Raw genomic sequence first — 25,607 nt, forward strand, 5'->3', positions numbered from 1 at the left:
TCAAACGGCCGAAGGCTCCTATTCTGTGCAGTTTCTGTAATAAGCGGGGCTCCGTCGATATCGCTTTCTGTCTCTGGCGCCTTAGTAATGCTACGGGAAAATTTTGCAACTTTGCACCACTCTAACTCCTAAATTAGTAGGTTTTAAAAAAAACTTTAATTTATAAAAGATGCTTATTTTAATGCATTATTTCTAATAAGAACAAAACACTATGCTAGAAAGAGTGCAGAGGAAGTTCTGTAGGCACATTTACAAACGACTGTACGGATATTACCCATATATGTATCCATCTCTATTCGTAACAGGAATGGTTGGTCTTCAAACTCTAGAAACCAGACGGAAACTGCTGCATATTATGCATTACCGCCAACTGTTTCACCATAGAGTAGATGACGCATCCGCGCTTGAGAGAATGGGGCTGCAAGTGCCAAGAGCGAATGTGGTGGTTGGCATGCCGGGCGCGGTGCCGGCGCGGCGGCGGCGGCGCCTGTTCGCGGCGGCCGGCGCACCGCTCGGGCCCGAGCTGCTCTTAACCGCATCATGTTGGAGACAGACGATATTGACATATTTGCTGATAGTGTTGGTGTGTTTTACAGAAAACTCTTAAGGTTCATAGACTCTACACTCCTTAGGTGATTAATGTAATAACCATAGTTTAACTTTTAAGTGTGTTTGCTTTTATTTATGTCAATTTAACATGTACATAATTATATTACCACATAAGTGCTTTGGTGAAATACTGTTAACTTTTGTGTATTTTTAATAAATAAATAAATAAACGTGAAAAAAGTCCCAGAATCGGGCCCCTTTTGCTATACTCTGACCGCCCCTGTCTATACTACTGTAATGTTTGACGTTATCACGTTAAACTACCGTCCGTAAAACGCCTTTACAGACAACCAATTTTTTTGTCTTACTGTCTGCACAGTTCCTCAAAGGGTAGATGTAGTAGCCCCTAATTTAACCATATGGGCAGGCCTTATTTAAATATGGGAACTAGGTGACAGCGGCTGTCACTGTAGTGTCAATGTCATTGTCAAAACGGAGCTAGTCGTGTGATGTCATGGGAGTGGTGGAAGTGGAACATGAGAAGGAAAATTAAATTGCGGAAAATTGCTAGATTAGTTAGTACGTAAGTGCAGAAAGGTGTAGGCGTAGTGCGTTTATATTGCGGGATTACGATGATTAAAGTGCGTGCGTTTAAGTTATTAAAATGTGTTCTCCTCAATTAAAGGATTTTTTTACAGAAACTGCAGTCTAGGTAAACCTAAATAATGAATCTCTATTTATTTATTTGAGAGGTAAGTAAATATAGTATTTGGGTGTTATGTTCATCTGTAATTATTTCCGACACAAATTACTAGGTACTTCTACAACCCAATTATAAGATTTAGTCTGTGGTGTTCCTATACGGATGATAAATCAAATGCGAACTCCACTTAAACAGAATATTTTAGATATATTAATTATATTGTTTTACAAGAAAATCGTCATAGCAACGGATAAACAAGACTCGGGCGGAGAGACGGGAAGGTGTGGCTCGGTAGGCAGCTGGTAGCGGTCTGTTGCTCACGGAGGCTGCGTCTGGCGACCCAGCGGAGCAGGAGCGCGCATGCGCGCGCAGATCCGACTAGTGATGTGCGCGTCGTAGTAGTGATGCGCCACATCACCCCCCTGGGAGAGTTAAGGTCCATCTGGGGAAAACAAATTAGGAAATCTGACAATGCGACCAGAACGTGTTTTCTTGACGTTGTCTTCCTGTTTAGCTTCTGAAGATGGGACATTAACTTGTAGGCGAGCGTCTCGCTCGGCTAATGTGTAAGCTGGCTTCACCCTGTCTATAGAGACTGTCAAAGGCCCTCTACTAGACTCGACCGTAATAGTTTTTTCGGTTCTTGACAGTACTTTGTGAGGTCCAGTATATGGTTTTTCCAAGGAACGGCGGAGGGCGTCCTTGCGAAGGAAAACATATGCTGCTGTTTTGAGGTCGTCATGAACGAAAACAGGCTTTGGTGTATGATGGGATGCTGGCTGCGGTTTAAGGTGAGCGATGTGCTCTCTAAGCCGTGACACGAAGTCAGATGGCTGCAACATGTCATGAGGGTGTGTGTTAGAAGTGAAAAACTCACCCGGGATCCGTAGAGGCTCACCATAAACCATTTCTGCAGCCGAGCACCGCAGGTCCTCCTTCCAGGCCGTCCGTAGCCCCAGCAGCACGACGGGGAGCACGTCGGTCCAGCTCTCCGCGTCGTGCGCCATGATGGCGGTCTTCAAGCTCCGATGGAGGCGCTCGACCATCCCGTTAGCCGCCGGATGATACGCCGTTGTATGGCGCAGGTGTACGCCGCAGAGGCGCGTCAACGCCTGGAAAAGTTCGGAGTTAAACTGGCGTCCTTGATCAGTTGTTACTACCTGAGGGCAACCAAATCTCGAAACCCATGTCTCACACAGTGCCCTTGCCACTGACTCGGCGGTGATGTTGTGAAGAGGCAGCACTTCGGGCCAGCGTGTGAATCTGTCCACTGCTGTGAAACAGTATCTGTAGTCGTTAGAAGGTGGAAGAGGTCCTATTAGGTCGATGTGCACGTGACTAAATCTCTCGCCAGGAAGTGCGAAGTGGCTGAGTGGCGAAGAAGTGTGACGCTGTACTTTCGACGTTTGGCACGCGACGCAGGCTTGGGTCCAGGCACGGCAATCCTTCCGTGCGTTGGGCCAGATATACCTTTCCGTGACCAGCTTGGTTGTAGGCCTCACACCTGGATGACTAAGGCAATGAATAGAGTCGAAAATCTGACGTCGAAGTTCCTGTGGCACGAAAGGACGAGGTCTGGGCTGCGAGACGTCACAGACTAACGTGATGAGGGTCCCTGGTACTGGAACTTCCCGAAGGACAATGGAGGTGTTGTTCGAGCTCATCAGTTCTCGCGTCTCCGGATCTGCTTTCTGCAAGCGAGCCAGGGTCTCCACGTCTGGTGGTTTCGAAATGGCTTCGATACGAGAAAGGGCATCTGCTGTAATGTTATCCTTACCAGATATGTGTCTGATATCGGTGGTGAATTGCGAGATGAAATCGAGCTGGTTTAACTGACGAGGTGAACAGTGGCGGTCCTTCTGCTGGAAAGCGTATGTGATTGGTTTATGGTCGGTGTAGATCACAAAATGTCTGCCTTCAACCATGAACCTGAAGTGTTTGACACTTTCGTACACTGCTAGTAGTTCCCTGTCGTAAGCGCTGTATCGGGACTGAGCCTTGTTCATTTTCTTTGAGAAAAATGCGAGGGGCTGCCATTCCTCGTCCACAAGTTGCTGAAGTACCGAACCCAAGGCTGAGTTCGAAGCGTCACAGACGAGAGCCAGCGGTGCATTCATTACAGGGTGAGCGAGAAGGGTACATCTAATAATACTTGCTTTGCAGTTGGCGAAGACTTCGAGAAGCTCAGGAGTCCAACTGATGGGATGTGATCCCTTCACCTTAGGACCGGCCAGCAGGTCATGCAGCCGTGCTTGTTCTTCAGCAGCGTGCGGAATGAAACGCCTATAAAAGTTTAAAATGCCTAGGAATCTGCGTAGGCCGCTTACAGTCTTCGGAGGAGGGAAATCTCGGATAACTTCGATCTTGGTATCCAAAGGACTCGTGCCTTGCTCCGATATGTAAAAACCCAGGAATGTTACCTCGCGTTGACCGAACGCGCACTTCCCCTCGTTGATAAGCAGGCCGTATTCCGCCAGGCGTTTGAAAACTTGCTCGAGGTGCTCTAAGTGCTCGCTGTGACTTCTGGAATATATCAAAATGTCATCTATGTAAGAAAAACAGAAATCCAAGTCACGGAGAACCTCGTCAAGGAAACGCTGGAAGGTTTGCCCAGCATTCCTGAGGCCAAAAGACATGAAAGGAAATTCAAATAGTCCGAACGGCGTAGTTATGGCAGTCTTGGCAATATCCTCGTGAAAAACCGGAATCTGATTATAAGCTTTAACCAAGTCAATTTTGGAGAAAATACTGCAGCCTGCCAGGCTATGAGCGTAATCTTCGATATGCCTTATAGGGTACCTGTCCGGGATCGTTCGCGCATTGAGCGCGCGGTAATCCCCACAAGGTCTCCAGCCGTCCTTCTTTGGGGCGAGGTGGAGTGCAGAAGCCCATGGTGAATCGGAAGGGCGAGCGGTGCCATCCCGCAACATCTCTGCAAACTGCTCCTTAGCCACCTTCAGTCTATCAGGAGCTAGGCGGCGTGGCCTGGCAAATACTGGAGACCCTGGTGAGGTACGAATGAAATGAACAGTATTATGCTTCACTTGACGTGTAATTCCAGACGGTTTGGTAAGTTGCGAATACTTTGAAAGCAGAGTGTGGTACTCGCTGTCGCCGGAAATCGTCTTGATACTAGAGATGTCACATTTCATTCGGATCGCCGCTGTGGAAAGAGAGGTAAGCTTGTCTACCAGTCTACCATCCTGACAGTCCACAAGCAGTCCATAGTGTGCAAGGAAATCCGCTCCGATGATTGGTTTGCCAACGCTAGCTACCACGACATTCCACACGAAGTCTCGCCGTAGGCCTAGGTCAAGGTGCAGCGTGACGGTCCCGTACGTTTGAATAGGAGAGCCGTTGGCAGCGGTGAGTCGGTACTCAGTCGGTTTGCCAACGGGCCAATTTCCACGTGGCACCACGCAGAGGTCGGAACCGGTATCAATTAAAAACTGCAATTTTGACCTTTTGTCGGTTATGAAGAGGCGGCTTGTGGCGCGGCAGTCAGTCGCCGCATTTACTGAGAGCCGCTGGCATTTCCCGATGAGTAGTTGCAGGGCGTAGTGCATTTCTTCGCTTTTTCACCAAAAATAGAATGATACCAGCACGTACCTGCAGTTCTATAACGGCTCCGACCCCTGCTCTTCGATCTCGCGTTGCCTCTTCGACGAGATGTTGAGCGCCTTCGGCCTTCATGCGTGGACATCTGCGCAAGTTGTTTAGTCATCTCGGACTGAACACGTGTCAGGTCATCGATGCGTTTCAACAAACCGGTCACATCAGACGTTGCAGCCGCAACGTGTAATGGCGGCGACGGTGACGTAGCCTCGCAAATTCTATCGGCTAGGTCCGCTAGCTCCTCCATACTGGCTGAGGCCTGTGAAATTAAAATAGGTTGAACGTGTGTCGGTAACCTTTTCATCCACATGCTTTTCATAAAGTCATCATTCATGCCACCGTCAGCCAAATGTTGCAAATGGTGTAGAAATTGTGAGGGCTTGCGATCCCCCAGTTCCTCATTAGACAGCACCTGGGTAATCTGTTGCTGACGAGAAACGCACAGGCATTTAATTAATTCAGCTTTTAGCTTCTTGTACTTATCAGTAGCTGGGGGGTTTTTAATAATACCTTTAATTTCTTTAGCGTACCTGTGATCCAGTTGCGCGACGACGCAATAAAATTTTGTGGCGTCGTCCTTAATACCTGACACGTGAAATTGCGCCTCCGCTTGACCGAACCAAACTTCGGGATCGTCGGGCCAAAAAGGTGGCAGCCGCACTGCAACACGGCTGATTGTCAGCGGTGCGCCTTCCTGGGCGTCGGCGAAATCTTCAGCCGACCGCGGCGGCGCCGCGCCGGGCGCGGCCGCCGGCGCTATCGCACCGCCACCGCCACCGTTCTCGTCCGCCATAATGAACAAAAAACGCGAAAAAAAATAATAAATAAATCAGTACAATCGGGTCACCAATGTGGTCACCAATGTGGTGTTCCTATACGGATGATAAATCAAATGCGAACTCCACTTAAACAGAATATTTTAGATATATTAATTATATTGTTTTACAAGAAAATCGTCATAGCAACGGATAAACAAGACTCGGGCGGAGAGACGGGAAGGTGTGGCTCGGTAGGCAGCTGGTAGCGGTCTGTTGCTCACGGAGGCTGCGTCTGGCGACCCAGCGGAGCAGGAGCGCGCATGCGCGCGCAGATCCGACTAGTGATGTGCGCGTCGTAGTAGTGATGCGCCACAAGTCTGCAACTTAAAAATTATTTAGGTAAAAGTTGGAAACTATGGGCTGTTTCCCACTTGAAACAAATATTGACTATTATTTCTATTAAAATTTATTATAATACTTTTTCCTATCCCTGTAGACACAAGATTGGGTTAATTTTTTACATGAGTGCACCTGACTTAGAAATTTCATTTATATATCTTGAAACAAGAATAATTCACCAGAATTGTTTTGATAACTTTCATAATTTATTTCTCCCGCTTTATTTAAGGCACAGAAATCAGAGGAAATGGGTGCATTTGAAAAATTAAAGCTTTTGGTGTGGAAGAACTTCCTCCTTCAGAAAAGACATAAATTTCAAACTCTGTTTGAAATTGCTTCACCTGTGATATTTTCATTATTTTTAATTTTAATAAGATGTCTTGTGGATCCAAAAGAAAAACCGGAAATTGCTTATCCACCATTTCAACCAATGTTTTATAATTCTAGTGGAAGGGACATGTAAGTATACAATGAAATTTTTTTAAGCTTTTCATCCAGAATGGTTCATATGCTCCAAGTGTATTTTTAATCTGAAATTCTGATAAAATTCTCATTTTTATTAACTTTATTGCACAAAAATACACGAAAATTTACAAATGGCGGACTTAATGCCAAAAGGCATTCTCTACCAGTCAACCATAACCATAATATATTTTTCATTCTGATCTAAAACATTGATTAATTGAAGGACACTTCTGTCTTCTGTGTGGAAAGCCACATACATTATTCACAAAAACCGGCCAAGAGCGTGTCGGGCCACGCTCAATGTAGGGTTCCGTAGTTTTTCGTATTTTTCTCAAAAACTACTAAACCTATCAAGTTCAAAACAATTTTCCTAGAAAGTCTTAATAAAGTTCTACTTTTGTGATTTTTTTCATATTTTTTAAACATATGGTTCAAAAGTTAGAGGGGGGGGGACGCACTTTTTTTTCCTTTAGGAGCGATTATTTCCGAAAATATTAATATTATCAAAATATGATCTTAGTAAATCCTTATTCATTTTTAAATACCTATCCAACAATATATCACATGTTGGGGTTGGAATGAAAAAAAATATCAGCCCCCACTTTACTTGTATAGGGGGTACCCTAATAAAACATATTTTTACATTTTTTATTTTTGCACTTTGTTGGCGTGATTGATATACATATTGGTACCAAATTTCAGCTTTCTAGTGCTTACAGTTACTGAGATTATCCGCGGACGGACGGACGGACGGACGGACGGACGGACGGACGGACGGACGGACGGACGGACAGACAGACAGACATGGCGAAACTATAAGGGTTCCTAGTTGACTACGGAACCCTAAAAAGGAGATAAAAAGATACTAATTACTATATAAATATTAAATCATGAGTAATTCTATTCATACTTATACAGGATTATCTTTATTTTCTGATTATTATACTTTAGTTTGAGAATATCCTAAGTGGCATTCATTGTTAAAAGAAACCTTATAGTAACTGAATTAGATACAATTTCATATAAACATGAATCATTTATACCTAAGTATAATGATTTAGATGAATTAATTATGAGTGGTTGTGAACTGGCAGATGGTTTCAATGCTCTTCAATTCAAAAGAAATATTTTTTTTAGAAATAGCACTAGTATTGCATATACTAATAAAAAATATTATTAGTAATAAAAAATATTATTAGTAATAAAAAACAACAGTTTTGTCAATTTTTTTGTTTCTTATTTTTACAAAAAAAAAATAACTGATGGAATTCATTTTAATATTGACATAACCTGTATGTGTTGAGTATAATCATTCATACATATAAAGCTAAATTAAAAAAAAAAACATAAGGAACAAGTTCTTCTAAACAATCTCTTACCTTTTTACATTTTGGTACTTGATTTGTAAGTGATACACATATGTGTCATGCTTTTTGTGTCACTTAAAAAAGCATGTGCATTGTTCAAAGTAACAGTAACAATATATTTCCACAGTGGTAACATCACAACAGTAAAACAACAAGGTACCTTAGCATTTTCACCAGACGGCGCATTACCGAGGAAAGCGCTGAAAGATGCCCTAGAATTCGTAGCCATGGACAACCTCAGTGGTCTACTTGCGCTCCTGTTTGATCCTAAAATGCTGCCAGAACCTAAGGGATTTAAGGATGCTCAAAGTATGGAGATGGCCCTGACACAGCCAAATGCCATGAAATCTATTCTTACTGGAGTGCAATTTGAAGATAATATGGCCAGTAAGTTTACATATCTTATTTTATTCTCTCAAATATTGCAGACAGGCCCCGTAGCCGAATGGCATTTCTGCCACGCGAAACGCCACCGAAACGCCGCAGAAAATGTAGTCTGGCTCTGTCGCGCCGATACGCAAGAGCGATAGAGATAGATAGCTACGAAAGAGATATTATCGTGAGCGTTTGCGCATTCAGCTACGCACATAGGCCAGGGCACTCGAAACCGACGAGCGTGTATGAGGAACGTTATGAAAGTGATTGACGCGATAGTGGTTTGCCAGGATCGTAGCAATCCGAAGTCCTTGATCTCTGCTTACCCCTCTAGGAAACAGGCATGAGTGTATGTACATATCGAAAATTGCTATCTTAAGCTAGGTCCATATCTGTATCATTTACATAACGTAGTGTAGACACTATAAGACAGCAATCGTGATGGTACTCGTAAGAGTATAAGAAAAACGACATGCATTTTTGCGTCCACGATCTCGACCACAATACGAATTGGAGGTATGATACGTCAAAATAAAACAAATCTGGACCTGAATCTTGTTACTTGGCATACAGGTTTATTGCAGGTTGTAAACCGTAGGTTCACACTCGTCGAGAGCCTCTCGCCACAAGTATGCATTGCTCCAATCCAATCAGAGAGCGCGAGACGAGAATGGAGCGGTGCACATTCGTTCTCAGAGTACAGTGAACTGTGAAATTGCATGGAGACATTATGGATGAATTCATTGATAAATTCTGCAGGCACTTTTGTAGCTCACTCGGGGTGTCTCGGCGAATGTGTGCCGGCGTACCGTTTACATTTTAAATAAACTAGCTCCTTGTTTCACAAATCAGAACTACTAGGCCGCGATTTCGACTCACGCGGTCCAATGACAACCGCTTTAGAATTGCTGTTTTTGTATGAAGCATCAAAACTGTCATTATTATTAGACAATAAGACATCATTAAGTTCATGCACAAACAACAAACCCACAAGTCATTCTATTATAAACTCTAAGTCAAAAACAATAGACATTTATTTCACGTTTGTCACGTCCTATTAAAATCCGTTCACAATAAAGCTAGAAACATACTACGCGGAAGTCCGCGGTCGCGCGACCGCGACCGCTACCGATCAGTGTGCACGGTCTTCGGGACGTGGCTTCGGCTGACCAAAACATCCAGCGAGCCAGATTTCGATCAGACGTCCGTGCGCTCATGGCCACGTCCACGACCGACGACCGATAGTTTGCATTTGCACAGTTAAGTGTATATTCATTGTTTAGATCCGCGTCCGCGGTCGCGCGACGGCGGACTTCCGCGTAATATGTTCCTAGCTTAATTGAACAACAGGCTGAAACTGGCGTTTAATTAAAATGTATCTTTCAGACGCCACTAAATGGCCCGACAATGTAGTGATCACGATACGATTCCCCGCCACTATGAGGACACCGATGGTCGACAACCCTATCAGGCTCAGTTGGAGGACGAATCTCTTATTCCCCTTGATCTCGAAACCTGGCCCGCGAGAGCCTGACGACAAATATGGCGGGAAAACACCAGGTATGTGGCTTTGTGAAGTAATTAATTACTTACAGTTTTCTCACTCTTTCTTTACCTACACGTCCTACAACAATCGAATCTGGATCCTTTTTATCCATAATTTTGAACTTGCCCGCGGCTTTGCTCGCTTTAGAAAGAGACAAAAAGTAGCTTGTGTCACGCTCCATCTCTTCAACGATCTCCACTTAAAAAATCACGTCAATTCGTCGCTCCGTTTTGCCGTGAAAGACGGACAAACAGACACAAACACTTTTCTATTTATAATATTAGCATGGAATGGATAGTATATGTAGGGCTAGCTCTGATTTAAAAGTCAAAACATTTCGCATAACCCTTACGCCCTTTGAAACCAGAGCTTCACTTGTAGCTCTTTGCACTAGAGCCACATTATGCAATTGTTATAAAAAATGACCTACGCGCTCGATAATAGACTTCGGTTCACACGTTCGGTTCGCGCGTTACAAGTATTAATTATGAAACAAGCTTATACATTAAAAAAAAGTATTCTGGGCGTAGACAATACGTGGCCAATTTATTTATAATATTTATTAAAGGTCACTCGCTAAAGTCGAATAGGACATGTTACGAGCTATTTATGAATCTTGATTTTGAGTATTATAACAAGCCAAGATTGACGAAACCATATGTGAATATTTTAGCTAAGTATCAAACAAAAATCAATTAAAATAAAAAGTCTTGTAGGTAGCTACCTAGATTTTCTTATGCATATTTTTACGCGAAAGTATTTAATTAATAAGGCATAGTCGACAGGTAAAAAATGTTGTTACTATCATTATTTTTAGCGTTTTTATTTTTCTACAACAGTCCTTGTAGTACCGAAACGGTTAAGCCGTTATAATTTAGCTAAGGTGTACTCACAGTTTTAGATAGAGCTTGTAGAGTTAAAAGCTTGGCTCTACATATGATCTGATAATTATAGTGTTCGTCTTGACAACATTTTACGTGTGTTGTTTTGGTGGGATTACCATTCTAGTAGTAGTCTAGAGCTGCCCTAAATACCAGTATCTTATTAAAGCTATCAGGTTACGCATCGCATAGGGGAAAGTGGGGTACTTTTAATTACCCACAAATTATAGGTGATATAAATTGAATCATTTTGCCACCATCAATGCTATGGTTATCTGCGTATTTTGTATCTATAAAATAAATTAACGTCTTCACATAAGATTTTACTGAAATCAGGGGCGGCTCACTCCGCGATTGTATCGCCGCGCTACAAGTACATGCTGGCGGCCGCGAGTTCGCGGCCTAATCAGGGGTGGCGAGCGTTCTCACGGAACGCACGTTCGCACTTTCTATTGTTACTTTACGTCGCGAGTTTTTTTAAGGTTCATATATACGATGTCCACGTGTGGAATGGCTAATAATGCATAGTTAAATAGACATCATTGATAAAATAGGACAATCATACACAGATCTTATTGATTAAGTCCCACGGAAAAGTTCAATAAGGCTTGTGATGCTGAAGGCTTGAACAAAAATATATAAATACTGTATTATATACCTAGAAAGTACCCAAGACTTGAATATATAGTATAACATTGTATCTGAGAATTAATTCGTTTTAATCCTTGCAACCCTATCATCCGACGCTGCGCACGTGCGGCTCGTTTCTTTGTTAGAATTTTGTAGGCATTTAAAAAGGCGGCATTTCGTGAACATCAAAGCAGTGGGCCTTCTGTACTTGTACTATTATATATTCTGTGCTGAAATCGAAAATACGTTCCTGTTTATTTTTTACTGTGTCTTTATTAAAAGTTTCAATAGTGACATAAGACATGATAGTCGAGCGCAATAAGTAAAAACGAATTATTTTACACGTTAAACTTTCGTGAGAAATATTCAAATAATTAATGAATCTACTCACGTTCGGGCGGAGGAGTCCCCGGAGTTTAGTCGCCGCGTGAACTCCTATATGCCTGAAGAGGGCCCTCCAAATTGGCCCGAAACATGTCGCAACAATAGCGATATAATAACGTGAGTACAGTACAATCTACATTAATGATACGAATCATTTTTTTGTTAATAATGACATGAAGTAACGAATAAGTAATTATTAATTAATAATTAATGTGGACATGATTTTTCCAATTAATTCGAGTTGACGAGAGAATTCGGTGTAATAGAAAGTAGGTAAAATATTTGTTGTATTGAACTTATAAGGAAAATGAGAAAGTGATGCTTTAGCTGCACCCTTTATAATAAACAAAGTCCTTTAAGTGCATATTATGTTGTTCCAAAATACCCCACTCTACTCTACTACTTTCAAGGTTATTTTTAATTATTTGTGTAAGTACATTATGTAATGTCGTCTTGCTATGCCTCAATTTTTTGAAAATTAATGTCACAAGTACACTACGATCACCCTAAATTGGCATACCTACATAAATAGATGTCCTACACACCATAGGCTACTTGATGCAATTGGCAGGAAAACAGCGTGGTCCAAGAGTATTATCCTTAGTACCTAAAGGAGTAATAACAGCTAGTCCACACTATACCTACATATAGGTAAAATATTGCACACTTTTGAATACCCACAGAGTTACAGTCGCGTGTTTCGTTAAGTCAACTAAACCATATAAACTTTTCAACAGGCTATTCCCTAGAGATGTTCCTAGCAGTCCAACACGCAGTGTCACAAGCCGTCATAAAGGAAAAGTTAGGAAAGTCCTTGGACACAAAAGTATCACTGCAGAGGTTTCCCCAGTTAGCGTACAGAGACGACCCGCTGTTGGTCGCCCTTGAGAAGTTCATATCTATGATAATAATGTTGTGCTTTGCGTATACATTTGTAAATACTGTGAGGGTCGTGACTGCTGAAAAGGAGCTGCAACTAAAGGTAAGCATTCATTTAGTTTCAGTCATATCACTCATATCTACAAATTAATTAAGTTATGTCACTCGTGTTATCCAATTAATTTCTTGCGGATTTAGAACCGCAAAGTATAATCAGCATGGAAGTTCAGTTATTATACGCGAACAAAATTATCTAAACAGGCGGCATTTATGCTCACAATGAGGTGATATTTTGGTTTCTGTAAGTGTAGATGCACCGGCCGGCCTAGCCGAAATGACAATTGTTGACGCTAGATGCCGATCGAAACAGTCTGGCTCAGTCGCGCCAATACGGAAAAGCGATACAGATACATAGTAAGTAAGTCATGGTAAAAATATTATCGGGCCAAATAACAAATAATGCAACTTCTACGGTGGTCTTCAAAGCTAGATTACGGAAGTGGCTTCTCTGTCATAGTTTTTATTCCGTAAATGAGTTTTACGAACTGCCTACTGTATAATTTCTATTCAATTATTACAATTATTACTGTGTATGTGAATCAAATACTTCATTAATGTAATGTCCAATGTATTTTTAAACAATTATAATCAAATGTTTATACCTGACATCAACTGACATGTAACTTGGCGTTATCAATAAACTATTGTATTGTATTGTATGGAAAAAGACCCCGCGTCGACGTCGCGCCGTCGGGCCAACTGTATGGTGGGCTTTGCCATACAGTTGGCCCGACGCTACGCTCGCGAGATGTTAGATGTGGGGTGGCCCTAAGCGTTTGTGCATTTGACTACGTACTATTTACGTACCCTGAACGCGACTGTACAAAGCGTGCGTAATTCACAAGATTGAAACCGCAAGAAATTAATCGTAGCACTTAATTATGTCTGACTCAATTGACGAGTGTTAACGCGAATGACTGCTGAATATTATACAAGTATTTATTTAATTTCTAATAAGCACCAACAGCTTCATATCATGCAATTTTCAGGGTTAGTAGTTTTTTTGCACGCAATTTCAATTGCGCGGTAATTGCTATAAGGTACAGCGGGGCAAATCTCGACTGGGGGACAATTGTAACTGATCCATTTTTTTCCATTATTACACTATAACGTTGAGTTCTACATGTCTCCACTGAAAACGCCTACCATATATAACCGGTGGTCACTCTATTTAATAATGCAAACATGGCAAAACATGGAAAAAATGGATAAGTTACATTTGCCTCCCAGTCGAGGTTTGCCCCGCTGTACCTTAACCACTTTAATATTTAATTCGATTGTCATATTTTTGAGCAAACGTATTCGTTATGCTAAAACCCGTTAAATTTAAAAATCAGTACCTAGATTTAGAGTCGTACCAAGCTAAATTGACAACCAATTTGATAACTAGCGCCGCCTGCAATCGCTTGCAATCGTTAGGTAAACATCATAATTTCAAAAAATTTTGACATGTGTACGCTGAGCTGTCCACTTAGCTTAGTATGACTTAGTAGAAATATTGGAAATTTTATTTGAACATGTTTTATTCAGGAAACAATGACAATAATGGGCTTGCCGTCTTGGCTGCATTGGCTGGCATGGTTCATCAAGCAATTTTCATTCGTACTCATTTCCGTCATTCTTATGGCCATCTTATTAAAGGTACGTAGATACTAGTAGACAACTTAAGGGTGACACGGATACTTATATCAAATTATGAAATACATACAGTAAATGTTAATAATTAAAGGTATTAATATTGTTATTTGACTGAGTGAATGGAGTTTACCTACACTTCTTTAAATGTAACTAACCATAATGATTGGGATTAAGGGATTGTATTTATACTAAAGAAAGCTAACATCGCGACCCACCCCCTTTTGTAGGTACCGCGACCGCGTATTTCTTTAAATGAGTAAATAACTGTACTAACCTGTCAACTAACGATTTGTCAAATGAAACATTTGATTTCATGATAATGCGAAGGAATGCTTCCTCGTGAATGACACTATCTAAGGTACAGTGGGGCAAATCTCGACTGGGGGACAATTGTAACTGATCCATTTTTTTCATTATTATATTACACTATGATGATGAGTTCTACATGTATCCACTGAACACTCCTACCTTATATAATCGGTGGACATTATTTAATAATGCAAACATTGTAAAACATGGAAAAAATGGACTAGTTACATTTGCCCCCCCAGTCGATATTTGCCCCGCTGTACCTTATACCATGTCCGTCACTTAACACATTTAATACCAGACAAAAAATGGTGCAGTATATGTCAGAAACAGATCGTAATTTATAACCCCCCCGCTTGTATGGCGAGAACCCGCCCGGCGGGTTCTCCGGCATCTGAGCAAAGTTTACGAGTGCCCACCAGACGGGTTCTTGGTGTCGAACTTATTAATATTTACTTACGGTACTATATTCGTGTCGCTCTTGCAAAAGCATAATGCACAATTAATTGAACTGGTAACCATTAATATTTTGTTTCTAGATTCCATTTAACTCCACCGAAACTGGAGTGCGATACGCGGTGCTCACATTCACGCCTTGGTCGGTGCTTTTATTTTTCATGGTGCTATTCGTCATAGCTTCGTTAGCGTTTTCTTTTATGGTCAGCGTGTTCTTCACTAGAGGTAAAATGCACTTTAGTTTAAGTACCTACCTAGTTTAGTATAAAAACTGGTAACTATATCTATAAGTTATCCATTTTAGGTGTAAGTAAAACAGGTACACGGAGTAAAGTCACGTTGCCAGTAATTGACAAATGGCAATGAATTTGTTGATTATCGTTTGTCTCGATCTATTTTAATTATTTGTAAGAAAAGGATAAAATATAAATTAATTTATTCACGCCTCTAAGTTATTGTGAATAAGTGGGAAAAGTTTTGAGTATCGTAATTTTAATAAAATAGAACGAGGACTTGGAAATCAATATCGTAATATATTCGTCATATTTTAAACTACTTAGACACTAATATTTCCACCCGTACCTATAATATCAAGACCTAGAAATACCTCAACTCCATAGACTAATTACTAAATCGATGGACCTTGTACTTTTCTTCATACTCGCTCATTAGTCGCCAATGATTTTATACGAGTCATTATGTTGCAGCAAATACCGCCGCCTCATTCATGGGACTGGCTTGGTTCACCACATACTCGGTCTATATGCTGACGCAAATCATTTATGAGGACGTTCATTGGATGAAAAAGATGATGCTGAGTTTAGTGTCCAATGCGGCGATGGGCTTTGCCTTTCAGATGCTGGTTACTTGCGAAGGTACTTCGAGAGGTAAAGTATCGCTTTTTTGTAAACATTACCATTATAGTATAGGTATACTTAGTACAGTCACCAGCAAAACTGTAAAAACGAGTTTAAAATCCTATGCTATTACATTCAGTACAGATGGTGCTACTTTCTCGCACTCGTGCGAGAAGTGGTACTTTTAACTTTATATCCCTAAACTTTAAATAGCCATATGTACTGGAAAATGTCGTATAATACACGAGCGAAGAAGAAGTTCCTAACCGGTGTCGATTTAAAACACTCCCTTCGGTCGAGTCGAGTTTTGATTTATCGCCACTGTTTTCGTACTTCTTCTTTGCGGCACTTGTATCTTAATATTCTTTTCCCCTCACTAGCTCGGAAACACGTGTTTTGTCTTTTAATCCCAGCGCGTAAAAACGCATTTTATCCACTAGTGGGTAAAGTAATTTGACCTTGAATAAAGTACGTATATTCTATTCTCGAACCACTCGCTTCGCTCGTGGTTCAACTATAGAATCCTTTCACTTGCTCGTTTTTCAATTCCACACTCGGCGTTAAAATACAACTTTGCCCCCTTGTATAACAAATAACTATTTTTTAAATCTGTATTAAATGTAGTATATCTGCTCAAATTTGTTGTATCTCACCCTCAACTTCAAATGATAGGGATACCTCTCTCTAATATTTTGATGTTAACAAACAAAAAAGTAATAGGGTATTTCCGAGGTGACGTTAAGCCACGCAAGTTAACATTTAATTGTTGACCATGACATTTAAAATTATTCGTATGTTTACCTTTAACCTCTGGATGTATACTATCACTGATCTATGTATACTTTCATTATTCACATCATCTTATGTAGCCATTATATTATCTACACACATCAAATGTAAATACTTATACAAAATTATCAAATAAAGAAGATTGGCTCACATAAAAAAACTCAAAAATTTGAAGAAATAATAAAATTTAGATACGTATATACCACTAGCTTTTGCCCGCGGCTTCGCTCGCGTTAGAAAGAGACAAAAAGTAGCCTATGCACTCTCCATCCCTTCAACTATCTCCACCTGAAAAATCACGTCAATTCGTCGCTCCGTTTTGCCGTGAAAGACGGACAAACAAACAGACACACACACTTTCCCATTTATAATATTAATGGATAATACGCCTGTGACGCAGTTTTTTGCATTTTCCCGTCATCTTAATATTTATCATGTGATAGGGAACAAATAAAAATAAAAATCAACCTTATCCCATTGCAGTAAAGTATAATTTACACTCAAACTGAAGTCATTGACACTTTATAGGCATAATTACTCTACGACCGAAGTCCATCTGGCCTGAATTCTCATGGTCATTAAGTAATTCCACTTACTGCGAACCACGAACGAAGTTCCACCTCTTTATCACACTTACGTACAAATGTATAAGTTCGACAGAGAGGCCAAACTTTAGACATTGTTTGATGTAGGAAATGTAGGTCCTCTGTATTCCTAATTTAACTGGTTCAATGTTTCAACTTAAGATTATATTTGTTTAAATTGTACTTTAATAGCTTGCAATAGAGTTGAATAGTATAACCTACTGAGGGGTCCGAATGCAATAAGGCTAACAATAATTATACTTGGCAACTTTGTTTATGAATTTTAATAGCTAGCTAATAACATTTAATTTTATAATTGCCATAAGATATTTATTTATTTATTTAAACTTTATTGCACAATAAAAAAAGAAATACAAATGGCGGACTTAATGCCTTAAGGCATTCTCTACCAGTCAACCATAGGGCAAAACAGAAATTCGCGAATGTGGGTGCAGTAAGAAAAATAATTTAGAGAGCATGACAACTAGGTATAGGCAATTTACGACAACTATTAACACTATTATTTACAATCCAATCAATATGATACATATATAATACATAGAATATCATATCAATACATATATACTTATACACAAATATATAATACAAATATACATACATATAATACCATAGGGCAATAAGAAAAGCACCTTTCTATACATGACTACGCTGGTTCTGAGATCGAAAAACATTTCGCGTAAAAAAGTGTCAATTAATAATCGAATATTGTTTCGGTACTACTGTCTATACACTTAGATGCACCTGGAGCCCTAACCAAGTTGCCAAAACGTAAACAAAACGCGAAAGCTTTTTATTGTAGCTACGCCCCCAGGTAATGAGTTGCGGTTTGCTGACTTCTGTGCTACAACACGTGATATGGTGTTATGATGGACGTGACTAATCAAATTTTACCCCCCGATTGACACTCATTATCACACTGCCAGCCAGCCAAAGATTCATCGATCGTATTAAACGAACGTTGACGAGTCAACTTTCTTGACACTCATTTCAATCGTAAGGTTTTTTTACCGCTCTATGATTGATTGATTTATTTATTAGAAAAAAACATGTTTACATGACATTACAGTAAAACCAGCGTCACGAAACTTAGATAACAAAAAAGAGAGAAAATAAACAGAACAATAATAATAGGGAGAACAATAAAAATAAAATTAAACAATTTATATATATTTATATTTATGATACAATAATGAAACAGACAACTTTGTAATTCACCATGATGAGCTGTTACTAAACATTTTTTGTAAAATGTGCATCATTTCATTTATCTAGTCAGTCCAAGATAAGTTGACAACGATTTTGTCACACACCACAGTACGTTTTATTTATTTATTTCAGATGTAACTAACAAGATTTAACATTATATTTCTTCTACAATCAGAAACTCTTTGTCCTGTGAACCGCTCAATAACGATGAGTTGATAGCCTCAATATGTTGTGTCATTCTTTGATACACCCACATTCAGTGTATCAGCAACGAATCGGTTTATTGTGAATTCTATGCATAGTACCCCTGAGGAATAATGAATGTTACTTCGCTATATAATAGTTTATTTTATTATTCAATGGAATGAGATATACGCTATTAATAACTCATGCCGGAACGCAGATCCGCGTACGAGAAAATCAAATGAAAAAAATTATCGCGGTACACGGAGATTACTAGAACATCATCTAACTAATTATCGGTCCTACATCCGATATCGGATCGGATAATGTGAAAACGCACTAACAGGGTTTGTGGTAAAAGCACTAATATCTAATAGTTATAAAGCAAGAAATAAATGAATTATGAATTCTACGAGACGACCGTTAAGTCAAAGTACTCAAAGTCTATATAGTCAAAGGTTGTTACTTCCTATAAGGACATTTCCTTGAGTCTCTATAACTTATAAGAATAGAGCCTGTCCAAGCGTCCATATGGCTAGCGAAAAAATGGACATTTATGCTTGAACGAAACTCCACATCCACAAGTAACATAATTCAGTATCGTTCTTATATGTACGAGTATACGTTCGAATCACCCTGTCTGCCGGATCTTCTTCAGGTCAACGATTTATGTTCTAAATATTAAGTGGCCTTGCTTCGCGTTTTTGTTGTTGCTTTGTTACTAAGCAACTAAATAAATTGGCGTTTAGGAATTACGTTATGTTTACTAAAAATCGTCATATGAATACTCAATTTCCTCAATCCAACACATGACCAAAGTTTCGCTTGTTATCGAATGTAGAGCTGCGTAAACAACTACTTAAACAATACCTACGGCAAAAACGGAACCTTAATAGTTTTATTTCGTCAGTTCGTCCTTATCTCATAAGTATAATTTTTTTTGAGAAAGAGATTATTTACTACTTATTTTATTAGTAAATTATAAATGTTGATTTGTGTTGTCAGAAAATTATTTTAAAGAAACTTTTTCGTGTGACATGGATATCTATTTATCTAACTACTTATACCTATAGTTTCCAAAATTAATGACAACACATCGCTATTCCATGTACTGGATTCTATAAATACTTCTACGTATACGTACGTAATTTTTATGCACTCCATCACATATTTCATTGTGAACAGAAAAATGCTAAAGTTCCTACCGTATGCACATGCCACTCATGCGCTTCTTCGTAATAGATAAACGGTCAGAAAAATACTTGATATTTTTTAAATACCTTTTATGAATATTTACATTTTCTTTATCCAGGTTTACGATGGGGCGAATTCTTCAAACCTATATCGTACCACGATGACTTCATGCCGGGACATGTGGCCATCATGTTGGTCGTCGATACAATATTGTACATGCTAGTTGCCATGTATGTGGAGAAAATCATTCCGGGACGCTACGGAGTGCCCCTGCCTTGGTATTTTCCTTTTACGAAAAGTTTTTGGGTGCCAAATAAATTTAAAATTGCAGGTAAGAACATACATACTAACTTGTGTAAAGTTTTTCATAGTTGGGCATTTTCGCGAGAAGGATCACCAAAAAAATTTTTTTAAGATAGGTAAATTTTATGTTTTCCCTACTCAGAATCACGAGCCCCTTCGATCTAGGATAAAAAACGAGAGACAAAAAAATGGTCCCAAAATTTTCTATTATTTTGCATACTTTCCATTTTGACCCTTTGACCCTGCCTGCTACGCCGCGGTCCCGGGTTCGAATCCCGGTAAGGGCATTTATTTGTATGATGAGCACAGATATTAGTTTCTGAGTCATGGGTGTTTTCTATGTATATAAGTATTTGTATATTATATATATCGTTGTCTGGGTACCCACAACACAAGCCTTCTTGAGCTTACCGTGGGGCTCAGTCAATCTGTGTAAGAATGTCCTATAATATTTATTTTATTTAAATTTAATTCCCTGCTCTCTAAATGGGACATAGTGATCCACGCACGAGTTTAATGAACCCTTTATAATAAACTAACTTATACAAAAATGTCAGTCTTCAAGTTCATGATTTATCCTTTCAATAATAAATCAGAGTTCAATTACGTGACGTACATTGAATACCGAAACATGTGTCAACCCGCGGCTTATTCGTAAATTATTTAAAATAATCATTACAATCTATAAATGATCATTGAATGTTTATGTAGTCAACTTTAATATTTTAAGGGGTTTTTCAGCATATCCTACATACATACATATGTAGTGCGAAAAGGGTTTCCTTAGGAAACGTTCGTATTTGTCATGCTAGTTCAGTCAATGTCAGTACATCTTGTACTGACATTTTTCCATGAGATGTCACGCTCAGTACAGTCAAATTATAACCGTCGCCGTCGTTGAGAACCGTTGATAATGATAATGTTCATTATTGTGCATAAAATGTGTATTTTCAGATATTTCTAATAGTGCGGATGCAGAATATAAGAATGCGTTGCTGAAAGTGGTTCACGATGAAGAACCTGATGCAGTACCTGCTGTTAATATTAAAGTAAGCGATCCTTTTGTGTATTTTTTAAACAATGAATGCGAAATAGCATAATGAAAAAAAAACATACTGTGCATATATTTCTGGTGTCTCAACATATTATTTACTATTTTATTGCCAGTCTTATCGTAATAGAAATACCTATACAACCTGTTTTTATTGAATTCCGTTAACTTTAAGGGAAGGTTCTTTAAAGATCAAATACAATTAATTTCTCTAAGAAACCTAGCGTCTTAACTCTTACGGTTACCGAGTTATTTAAAATAATAATAATAATTACTGAACACGTGTGAATTACGATAGCTACAATCGGAGGTCCGAAAAAAAACCAAAAACTTTTATTACTAATTTAATTAAAATCAAAGATACAAAAATTATAGCCTAAGTGCGATGACAATTGTTCGAAGTCTGAATCAAGAGTGCGTGCTAATAGAATTGTATTAGTTAGGTAAAGTCGTGTTATGCTGATCTTGCGCCTCGTGCGGCAGGTCGGTGAACGTGCGCAGCTGACTCGGCGGTTGTCCTTATGGTGCAATATGTAATTCCTCCATCCTCAGATCGGCGATTATTTTCCCACGTTTAGTGAAAATATCGACGGGAGTTTATCCTGGGTCCGGTGTGTCTCTAAGTTTACTGAGGCTCCGTCGTTGAGTGATCTGCTACTTGGCTCTGGTTTTGGTGAGATTTCAGTTGAACGGTGCCTGTAGAATCTTCTTAAGATTGCGAACGTAAGTGCGCCTGCACCTAGTATTAGGGTGACGTACAGCGGTATAGTTGTGTGGTATAACGTGTTTGACGGACTCGCATCCAACTGGAGAGGGGTCTCGAATATGAGGTTACTCTCGGCGTTGTGTAGTCCTTTGAGGTCCATGGATTTCAGACTGATGTGAGGGCGTACCGTATTAGCTTGATCGTTAGCTTCGCGGGGGATGTCGGCTAGTTTTATAGGATGTCCTTTTATTACATCCTTGTCGTTGGTGATTGTGAACTCCGCTGTTCGTAGATAACATTTCAGTGGGATAGTAACTAGATAGCTTCCTTGTAGTGTAGTGAAATCTTCTCTGTTGCAGGATAATTGTATTTTCGTTGGTCGCGGAAGTGAGATGATATAATGTTGACCATCCAGTTCCTCCATGGCTGGCCTTGATAGGGATACTGTAGCGGGTTGGCAAGATCCTTCCGTGTCTTCGTTCTTGATCAATCTGTTGATGCAGTCCGGTGATGTCCGAAGTTGAAGGCTAGCTCCTTTCTCGCAGACATAGTGGTGGTTGAACTTCGGGCATTCTGCCTCCATGTACATGAATGAATCCTCATGTGTTGCTAGGAAGGGATATGGTGGGATGAGGACTTTTTGGTTTCGATTGGGTACAATGGACAGTTTAAATAGGTCGAAAACCTCCGACGCTATTATAGGAAATTGAAATGTAATAACTATTTCGCTATCGGTGTAATAGGATCCCGGGCGTATTATGTCATAATATTCTCGCAACTCTAAGTCTAGGACTCTATCGCTACCGTATAATAATTTTAACTTGTCTAACATGCTTCTTAGAACGCTAATCTCTATCATAGAATGATGAGCACTAGAACTACGGATAAATGCTAAACTATTTTCTATTCTTAAAAGCTCCTGGCTCAAATCTTCCACGTTTTCGCTTAAAATTATTAAAAGTTGGGCAAATTTTGCATATTTAATTAAACTATTTTCTCTGTAAGCATTACTATCTAAAATTACCTCTAAGGTGGCGTTAATTTTCTTTTGATTTTCCACCAGGGTGTCTAATATACTGCCTTGGCGACTTGCCCAATCCTTGCTTAGGCTCACGTGACTATTTAACTCTGAAACTATTTTATTCTGGTTTAGTTGTAAGTTTTTGATAAGGTTATTATAGTTAATGGCATCCGACTGGTCTAGGTTTCCGCTGATGCTTTTAATTACTGTCCCCAGTCCGTTCACGAGACCTCTCTTAACTCGTGCCGGTTCTAAGGTTTCAAGCTGACTTGCCACTTTTTGTAATTTATTTACTAGATATATTATTTGATTTTCATATAAAAGGTACGTGTCGTTAACTAGTCTAGCTTTGCATATCTGTAGCTGTCCAAAGGTTAAACTAATTTTATCTTTTATTTCGTCAAGTTGTATATATTGCAGGTAGGTATGGTAATGAGTCGTAAGTCGCATGGGTCCAAGTTTGTAGGGCAGAACTCCGGGTCCATCATCTAGGCTCTCAAGTTTTATCTCCGAGCCTTGCATCAGGGGAATTGTCAGCAGCAAAAGAACTCTGTAACAAGGGATGATCTCCTTTAGGGACGCGTTTTATGCGTGATTTAGCTACGGGTCCTCGTTTTTTCGAGGTATAAATGTGTATTGGGAGATCGGCTAGTACTGTATCTTGGGTATAACGAGGGGCGGTTTTCTGTCGGCTTGCTAGAGGGTTTTTTATAAATACTTGTTGCTGCGGGGTATATTCTGGTTCGGGTTCGCGGCTTTTATTTCTACTCTCTATTAGGGAGGTTCGATTTGAAAGGGATGTATCATTAATTATATCATAAACTTGTTTCATTTGCATCTTATGGTTTTGGACGTACTGTTGCAAGAGCCGTTCGGTTATGTCAGTGTCGAGAGGGTTTCTGGGGTCTAAATGACCTGTCAATAAGTCGAATGGTCTGCACTTAGTGAAGCTGTGAATAGAACTATTATAGGCTATGATAGCATAGGGCATAAGGTTGATAATAGGTTCATCTTTCTGTTTTAATTTTAGTATACGGAGATGTTCGAGGATCGTAGAATGGTAACGTTCTATGATGCCGTTATCATTTGGGGAATGAGCCAAAATTTTATGGTGATTTATCTTGTGGAACCTGACAAATTCGGCAAAGAGCTGGTTAGTGAACTCAGTTCCGTTGTCAGTAATTATAGTGATGGGAACTCCATGATGCGTGCAATATTTCAAAAGGGCTTGAAGAATACTAACTGCGGTTCCGTCCCGTAAATGATATGCTTGACCATACTTGGTGAAAACATCCATGAAAGTTACGTATTTTTCATTGTGAACTGTAAATAGGTCCATATGAACTGTCTCAAAAGGCTTAGTCGCGGGGGTACGATATTGAATTTAGGTCTTACCGGATTTCGGTCATATTTAGCCTGACCGCAAGTAGTGCATTCGTTAATGAATTTCGTGATTTGATCTTTCATTTTAGGCCAATAGAATTTTCGGGAGAGTGCTAGGTAGCATTCGGCAATGCCACGGTGATTGGTTTTCCCATCGTGGTAGTTATTAATGATTTCCTGTTGTCTAAGATAATCCTTTACATTTTCCAATTCTACTTTGGAAAGCACAATATTCATAGCGGAGCTTTTGAAACTGCTCTGGATGATGGGGATGATTTTATACATGGCGAGTGGGGGCTGTATAAGCAGGGCGGTTTTGACCTTCGGGTTGACGTACTCTTTGATAGCGTTAACAACGTCTGTCTCTAAATTGAAATTTGATACTTGGACGGATGCGCGGGTGTGAGTGTCGAAAGGTTTAGTCACGGTCGGTTTCCTTTTTACATCATCTACGACTGTAAGCACGATCTGTCTGTGAAACTTGTTGAGTGGCTCATCGGTAATTGGTACTTCCAATATGGGGCTCTCTTCGCTGGTATGCACAGTTTCTGTGGAAGAATTGCCTAACGTCTCCGGTATTTCTCTAGGGTTGGGTAGTATTGAGCAAAGCTCGTCGGCTACGATGGATTCGATTTCCTCATTGTGGATTTCCACTCTGGATAGGGCATCGGCGTTTGTGTTGGATTTACCTTTTTTATATACGACTGTGTAATCATATTCACTTAGCCTCAGTCTCCATCTGGTGAGACGTGAGTTTGGTTCCTTTATATTCATGATCCACTGCAAGGGCTTGTGATCAGTTAGAATTTTGAATTTACGTCCAAAAAGGTAGGGTCGGAAGTACTTTGTGGCCCAAACTATAGCGAGTAACTCCTTTTCAACCGTACTATAGTTAAGCTCACTCTCGTTAAGGGTTCGGGAAGCGTAACATACTGGTCTATCAGACCCTATTGGGCCTTGGGATAAGACAGCGCCCAAAGCGACATTAGAGGCGTCTGTTGTCAGGATAAATTCTCTGGTAAAATCGGGGTATTGTAGCACAGGATCATTTGTAAGGAGAGTTTTGCATTTTTCAAAACAGCTAACATAGTCAGAGTTAAGAGTAATCTTGTTTCCTTTCTTTAGGCAAATAGTAAGGGGCTTAGTAGCTTCGGCGGTTGTCCTTATGGTGCAATATGTAATTTGTGTGACAGCCTTTACCACTTCCTAATATTATTTGTTTTGACATGTGCCGTCAATCACTTGGCACTAAATTGAATGTTATCCTTAAGGGTCTCTCACACTGATTAATTAAT

The 25,607-nt window shown here is 39.8% G+C and overlaps 1 protein-coding gene across 7 annotated transcripts in view; it reads left to right on the plus strand.

The window, feature by feature from the left end:
* The first annotated feature begins 1,053 nt into the window (after nt 1–1,053).
* The window catches only part of LOC125233697 (phospholipid-transporting ATPase ABCA1-like), a 51,418-nt gene continuing 26,864 nt past the window's right edge, over nt 1,054–25,607 (plus strand). The window contains exons 1-11 of one of the 7 annotated variants that reach the window (XM_048139794.1): nt 1,114–1,132; nt 1,248–1,301; nt 6,254–6,483; nt 7,984–8,243; nt 9,618–9,791; nt 12,410–12,654; nt 14,142–14,252; nt 15,098–15,239; nt 15,722–15,901; nt 19,967–20,179; nt 21,106–21,200. In XM_048139794.1, the coding sequence (XP_047995751.1) occupies nt 6,272–6,483; nt 7,984–8,243; nt 9,618–9,791; nt 12,410–12,654; nt 14,142–14,252; nt 15,098–15,239; nt 15,722–15,901; nt 19,967–20,179; nt 21,106–21,200 (1,632 nt within the window). In that variant the 5' untranslated portion in view covers nt 1,114–1,132; nt 1,248–1,301; nt 6,254–6,271. Of the gene's footprint in view, nt 1,302–6,253; nt 6,484–7,983; nt 8,244–9,617; nt 9,792–12,409; nt 12,655–14,141; nt 14,253–15,097; nt 15,240–15,721; nt 15,902–19,966; nt 20,180–21,105; nt 21,201–25,607 lie in introns of all 7 variants that reach the window. The other 6 variants (XM_048139792.1, XM_048139791.1, XM_048139793.1 and 3 more) reach the window with 6 other exon arrangements.

The sequence above is a fragment of the Leguminivora glycinivorella genome, chromosome 14, assembly GCF_023078275.1.
Source record: "Leguminivora glycinivorella isolate SPB_JAAS2020 chromosome 14, LegGlyc_1.1, whole genome shotgun sequence".
Lineage (NCBI taxonomy): Eukaryota > Metazoa > Arthropoda > Insecta > Lepidoptera > Tortricidae > Leguminivora > Leguminivora glycinivorella.